Source organism: Pleurodeles waltl, chromosome 11, assembly GCF_031143425.1.
Source record: "Pleurodeles waltl isolate 20211129_DDA chromosome 11, aPleWal1.hap1.20221129, whole genome shotgun sequence".
Classification (NCBI taxonomy): domain Eukaryota; kingdom Metazoa; phylum Chordata; class Amphibia; order Caudata; family Salamandridae; genus Pleurodeles; species Pleurodeles waltl.
The window spans coordinates 520,613,532-520,620,937 of NC_090450.1; the positions used below are offsets into that span (position 1 = coordinate 520,613,532).

The 7,406-nt window shown below is 45.8% G+C and overlaps 1 protein-coding gene across 1 annotated transcript in view; it reads right to left on the minus strand.

The window, feature by feature from the left end:
* DIPK2A (divergent protein kinase domain 2A) overlaps positions 1-3,651 on the minus strand; it is a 44,182-nt gene extending 40,531 nt beyond the window's left edge. The window contains exon 1 of the mRNA XM_069213903.1: positions 2,836-3,651. Coding sequence (XP_069070004.1) covers positions 2,836-3,492 — 657 coding nt within the window. The 5' untranslated portion in view covers positions 3,493-3,651. The remainder of the gene's footprint in view (positions 1-2,835) is intronic.
* Positions 3,652-7,406: the final 3,755 nt, after the last annotated feature.

Below are 7,406 nucleotides of genomic sequence, written 5' to 3' on the forward strand. Positions count from 1 at the left end.
ACGTGCCAAAACTAGAATTGCTGTTGCAATTTGGATCGAAGTGTGAATGGAAGCCAGAAACGTGTCACCCGTACTTCAATGCCTATGCATTTCTATAAGAGCCAAATACGCCACTTGTATACACTGAGCCGATTGCCACTTTGAACTTTTACCTTTGTCCTTGTGACAACGACACTTAATTTCAACACATTCAATCAAGCAAAAAGTGAACCTTTAAACTCATGTGAGCTTAAGAAAATCTTTCAGTGTGCGTTGTGTGTCTGTGGTGGTTGGGGGGGGGGGGGGGGTGCGGGGGAAAGGTAACCAGGTTTTACAAATATTTTAAACCTGGGACTCAAGAGCACTTAGAATAAAAAAAATATATATAATAATAATAATAATAATAATAATAATAATAATATCTGACCCCCACCCCCCCCACCTCCAAAAAAAATACTGGTAGCGAAACCGTCCTACAAGATTACCAGTTTCGACTGAAAGCAGGAAATTTAAATTCTGTAGAGCATATGGATATTAATATTTTCTGAATGTTTTCAGCTATGCTGTTATATCAATGCTACATTAATGATTTCATATTGAGAACATACGCCTACACATTGTCAATTAAACATTGCCATTGAAAGATATATCACTTGTTTTCTTCCTGGATTTCTTCCGTCGCTGATGCTGTACCATTAAATCGCTAGTGCATTTTTGCCCCCTGTGGAATGTAATGTCATCAGAAAAGGATTCAAGTTCCATGTTCCTCATTTCCCTCCCAAGTCTAGCTCGGATTACTACATGAAGTCCTAGTCATGCTGCTAGCGGGAGCCGTGCCTTTCCTCTCGTGTTCTTAAAACGAACTTTTGCTACTATTTCCATCTATCGTGTACCCACTTCGCTCAAAAACGCGCACCTTTTCCTAAAGTGTACCAATTATGCTATATCGCCTGATAAATGCAACATTCTCTATAATACTATACAGCAACATGGATAAACATGTTTACATCAAATAGATTTTGGATAAACACACCAGGGTCAAATGTAGATTTGTGTTCCTGAGTACCTTTGATGTACACGGAGTGTGGTCGCATAGATAGCGGTTTAACACTGGCAGGGCCCCTTCGTTATACTCTGAAGGGACATGGAATATTCCACAAACGGAAAACAACACGCACTGAATATACAGAAGCCCGGCATTTCATTATTGGGCGATAAATGCTAGGATGCACAAATCGCCCCCACTAGTTAAAAACATCGGGCCTAGCAGTGTTTTAAGACTACAGCAGAGATAATTCCAAACCCATTCTTAAGAGACAGGTCTGTCAAAGGAAAAACAATGCTCACTCAATCGCGGATCATTTAAATCGGGTGGAAGTCCATGTTAGGATGCCTTGCACGCAGGCCAACGGGTCTGGAGACACGGTATGTGCACCATTAACGAACAACAAGAGTGCTTCTGAATCCAAGATTACAGACGCACGGTAGCTCTGCAGAAGGATCCCTCGGTAAACTCGAGACCACACAGAAAAGCCCAAAGGCTCAGGGACGTTAAGGACTTGAATCAAGAACCATTAAAAGTAGGCAATCGCAATGGCTAATTTTCCTAGGCCTTCCTCGAACTGAGAGAGAGTACTAAACAGTTAATAACGAGACATTTAGATCGCATAAGGCGCAGTGAAAAGAAAAAAAAAAAAAAAACAGGCACACAGCCCTCTGAGCAAACAGGGTAAATTACAGCCTGCTGAGGCAAAGGCTTACAACAGTACGAAAAGAAGTTACATAACAGGCATGTCCGCCAAGTCACTGTGGTTTAAGATACCAGATTCTGAATGCGCGTGGGTTTCCCTGCGGTGAGCACGACAACGGCACAGCGTTGGAAGCGGTGATTAGGTAGTGCTGCGGTCACTGGTGACAGAATACCGCCACTGAGTGGTGGATTGTAACTGCTACGGTTTCGCACCGTCAAACACGTACCTACACGCACGGTGGTTATAACAAGCGGCAGCTGGCAATGCATTCCATCAAGGAGGCGTAATCAGAACGAAAAAAACGTGGCTGGACAAGTTAACTGCAGTAAATGGTACTATTGTCAACGAACATAAAACAAGAGGAACCAAGGGCTGAAATTAGTGTGGCTTGGGTTTGGACGGTAGTAGGCGTCCACAAATTAGCAGCTAATACTTCCAAAGTGATGACAGAGCAGGGTTACGGGTGGGACTGAGACGTCCGAAGTTACTAGCCGCTAAACACGTACCTCCATGCAGAGTATTTGTACTTATATAGGGGGGTGCAAATAGTGGGTGGATTAAGGTAAAGGGCAGAAATGAAATTGGAAAACAGCAAGTCAGAGCACGTCAACAAGATTTAAAAGTACTTGTAACATGGGAGTGATATGCAGGGGAGTTTAGAAACAAAAAATCAGAGGATTTGGGGTGGTGGGGTGAGTCCAACTTTGAGTAGAGATGTGAAGACCCTATGTTTACCGCTGCGTGAGAGTCGTGATCTAGAGAACAGAACGTAGTCTGTTAGCACTCCATAGCGACTAATGCGGTTTCTAACCACTAGATGTCCACCTACATACAGAGCAATTTATCAAAAAGTAGCTGCACCAGATCTACGGATAAACATATATGGATGGGAAATGTGCTTTATAAAAGGGTGACAGAAGCAGAAATTCATTAGGTGACCGGGACGGGAAGTTCAAGTGAGGTCGGGTTGAAAGTACGTTAACAGTTCCTGGATTCTGCCCCCGACTGACACGTGTCCAATGATCTGAATACTCACTGCTGAAAAGACGAAAATTGTATAGTTGGGTAACTGTAGAATAAACTAGCAGTTTAACTGGTCACGTACCTGCAATACGAGTGGCTCGGGGTTGAAAGCCAGGGTGAGCAGCAACTGCATACGCTCGCTATCCTTTAGGTTGCGGAGCAGGAAGCTGCCCGAATCCTTGGTCTCTGCGTACCTGCGGACCAAGCGGTCGAGCAGACGCTGCGAGGGGCAATGCACCAGGTCGGACCAGCCTTCCACGGCCTGCGGGGTCAGGAGCCGTACATCGCCGTTAAGCCGCGCGAACTCGGTGCGGGGCATGGCCTGGATGAGGTCGCAACGCGTGCGGCCGCCGGTGGCGCGCCGGCAGATGTCGCGGTCCAGCTCGGCCAGCTCGCGCGCAGAGCCCAGCCGCTTGAGGACCACGCGCCGGTTGCCCTCTCGTGGCTCTCCGTAGCGCGCAAAGTACACGTTCTTGACGTTGAAGAGGTCGAAGGCGCGCAGCCGACCCCAGGACTCGAACGTAAGCTGCCCGTTGAGGAACTTGCGGCACCAACTGGTGCCGAAGCATGCGGGGCACTTGTTGAGCGCCAGAAAGCGACGGTCGGTCAGCTCGTTCCGCTGAAAAGAGGCTAGTAAAGAGTGCGTGTTGAGTAACATGACGAGTAGCGCAGCCGCCAGCAGCGCCAGCTTCAGTAGCCGGCACAGCCGACCCAGCTTCACGGGGAGCGGCCGCAGCATGCTGCGGGACCCCGCTGGGCGGCCAGCCTTCCCCCTCAGAGGCTCTGAGTAGCAGCCTCGGTCCTTCACCTCGCTCACTGTCCAAGCACAAACACCACTGCTGCCAGGAAATCCAACTTCCACTCAGGAGCGACGGGAACGCGCCCTAGGGCGGCCCTCCCAGATCCTCCCACCAGTGGTAGAAACAAACCGAGGTGGTGGGAGGGCCACGTGGGCTGTAACTACTCTCTAAACTCCTCCCACACGAGGCGGGGTCCAAAGCGCATTGAACACTAGACTGCTGTGGAAAGTCTGGGATAAATAACCCGTCATGTTACATCTCTACCAATGAAATAAAGGTGACAGGCTTGCTTTTCAAAACCTCCTCTAGTTCTTGGACACTGATAGGCATTTGTGCATTTAAAATGTCCACAGGCTACGTGACGTTAATTTTAATTTCTGGGCCTTCTAGTGTTTGAAACGTCCAGGGGCGGGTCTTTCACAGAACACCAACCTCTGCTTTTTAACCGACGACCTCTATGCCGTTCTTCGTGGGCAGGGCCACAGTGGCCTTCAGGACCAATGGCTTAGGTAAGTACAAACCGTCAGCAACACTCCGATCACAAACTGAAGTGCGAGCCACCATATTGAGTATACTTGTGGAAACCTCTTGAACAATCGCTCAGATGCAGTACTATACAGTGGCAAGATGTTCTAGGGCTGTGTCGTTAAAAGAATTACACCTTGCCGCGAAATGGCAGTGCTCCTTGTTGTGTTACGGGTGAAATACCATTCAGGCGTACATGAAAATAGTGCCCTCCCGATAGAGGGAGGGCAGAGGATGTGGCGTAAGGCACAGAGCTGTCGACCTTGGAGTGAGAGAACCAGGTTCAAGTCTCGGAGTCAGCACAACTGTTTCTAATTTTTTTGGAAATAATCTCACCGTGCCTACGAACATGAATGCGTCCTTGTATAATGTAACTGGTGCTCATGTAAAGCGTTCCAATACCGTCGAGTTCGTGCAATATAAAATTACAAAAAAAGTCATAGCGCTCTTCAAATTACATTTCGGTAGCCTGCTGATGAGCATTGTCACAATTTTCATCCGAAAACAATAACAGGCTCATTGAAATATGTTTTGTCCTTTATCAATATCCCACCCACAACCTTGCAAAGACTTTCGGATAGGACCAGCGAACACATCGGAGAAGGTGCACAATAAAGGAAGTCCCCAGAGATACGAAAACAACGATTTAAGAACACCGTTCAGGTGCAGATGCATAGCCTATCCTTGCCTTGCATATTGAGCTATGTGGATGTGTGTTAAATACGTCTGAAAAACGATGTGATACTTCGGTCTCCTCAGATCACGTTCCAGGGAAACCTTTTGTTCCAATTGCATCTTATTTTCTATTGTTCAGAACTTGTGCAGAGGTATCCTTACCCAAGATGGACGAGCCTTGGCTTCGGTGAGGATCGCCGGGGACACCTCCCACAAGAGGGCATCACGGGAATAGGCGGCGATATATTCCGAACAATTTGATTGTAGACCGTGTTGTGGACACGGCTTCCAATGTTAATCGACTCCTAAGATCAGTACATACTGTTTTTGAAAAATAAACAGCACAAGCTTGATAGCTGCAGGCTATTGCGATTGCGTAAAAATATACAAAATAAAAGTATGGAATATTAAACAGAAAGGTGTACTATGCAGAAAGTGGTGAACAACTGCAACATGATCACTTTGGGAAAGAAAGGGATTCTGTGGCCCTCTGTGGGTTGATAACTGCTCGTTTCCACGACAGGCCTAAACGAACGAGGGCAGCTGGCAGCGCCACTATTCAACGGCGTTTCTGTTGTGTGACAAAGTTGATTGCAAATCACAGAAGACTTCTTCACCACACTCCAGAGGCAAATCTTAACTTTTAAAAGCGGGCCCCTTGAAGGGCTTACTTTTATATTATTTCACTGCCAAAGAATACAGAGCATAATTTACATAGTTATTTACGCGCTTAAGCTAAAATTTAGCTAGCGCGATTACTCTGTTTATAATGCCAAAATGCCGTCTGCTAATTGACATTTAACATGGGAAATGGAAAATGACATGAGAGGAACATTGCATATTAAACAAGCATTGGCAAAGCCAATAGGTTTGGCACTGGCCACCAGCCTTTTGGCAATTCTTAATTTGTCATGGTTTTTGCAAAAATTTATTGTTCCCTAAGATGCTGCCCCCCCCCCCCCCCCCCAATCTGAACAAAACATTGGTTAACAGCAGCAGTGTTGTTTTGATCTCAATAAAGCACCCACTGCCATACATAGTATTCCCTGGCACTGATGGGAACTACTTTGTGTGTTGATCTGTTCTTTGTAAAAGGGCAGCAAACTTAACTCGTAGTCAGTACCACTGGAATTATCCATTGTGCGGCCTGGGTGATTTTCACATAATTATAGTTTTAATTACAAGACCGGAGGCGAGTATTATGCAGTCTTTTCTTGCTTTAATTTTAACAGCAGCCAAGAAGAAAAACTACATTTCCCAACAAAAACTACAAAGTGACATCATAAGGTAATAGGACGTCGTAATGCACTATTAGTATCCTGACTGCGAACAACAAGTCCTCTTTTCTTGCTGCTCGCAGTCAAGATAAGTACCAATATTTTGTCCTCCATGTAAATGTTGAATATTGTACTAATAATGTGTTTTATAATCTGTTTCAGTGTATAGGACATGTTTTATCTTTGACGCGCTCCTTCTCTTTTGTTTCATTTCTGTCAGCGAGTCTTGCAACAGTCGTTTTTTCACCGTTCTTGACGCGGGCGTGTGTGTGCGCGTGCAGCCGGCTTGTCAGCCATTTCCTGACAGCCGGCTGCATTCCTACATTCTTCGGATTCCTCTGCTCGCGTCTTGAACGTGTTTTCATTGTTTATCTACACGCGTCTGTTAGCGGTTTCCTTTTACCGTTACAGACGCGCGTCTGGGCCCATTTCCTCAGCTTTGCTTCGCGTCTCCTGAAGTGTTTGGTTTAATTATTTATTTATTTATTGCCAGTCACAGCGCGCTGTGGGCGTTTGTAAATATAATTTAATTCCCCCTTTTTAGTTAACGGGCTCCTAAGGTTATAACCTCCTTCTTTTTCCTCAATTTTGTTTTAATATATTTTATATTTATAATTTATATATAATTTAATAACTCCTCGTTATGGCTGACGAGGAAGAATCCCATTTTCTTCAGGAATCACTGAAGTCCTTCATTACAGACTCTGTCCAGAAGGCAGTTTCTGTTTCTATGTTGGACGTATCCAAGAACCTTGAAGCCTCTCTCTCCAAAATTATTTTGGCTTCCCATTTGCCTTCTACGAAAGGCAAGAAACGTGCAGGTTCCCTTCCGGGACCTTCAAAAGGCGTTTCTGCTGGTCCTTCCACCCGAGAGGTATCCAAATCGGGACCCCCTCATTCTCCACTCCATATTACTCACGTAAGAGACACCGATGATGACGATGATGACTCTCCCAGTCATACGGACGATATGGATGGATCTTCTGATCCTTATTATTACAGGCCTCCGGAGAAAAGGCGTAGAATTTCTCCTAGTGACGGTGGTGACGTTCACCCGGTGTCTCAGATTTTGGTGGACCATTCAGGTGAACCTTTGTTTGATCCTTCCCTGATGGTTCATCCAAACTCTAAAGAGTGGTACCCTGCTGACCACGTTGCAGACTACGTTTCCTTTTTCCTACGCCATTCCTTAGACAAAGTTGCTCGCAACAAGCTCAAATCCGAATGTCCCCGTCCCTCCTTGCCCGATAATATTACTGCTACACCCACCATTGATCCCAACATGCTTATGTTTTTCACCAAATTTGGTAACGACCCTAAAAAAGGTGTCGATAGAGCTTGGTCAGGCTGCCAAGACAAACTTTTAGATTTGGTGG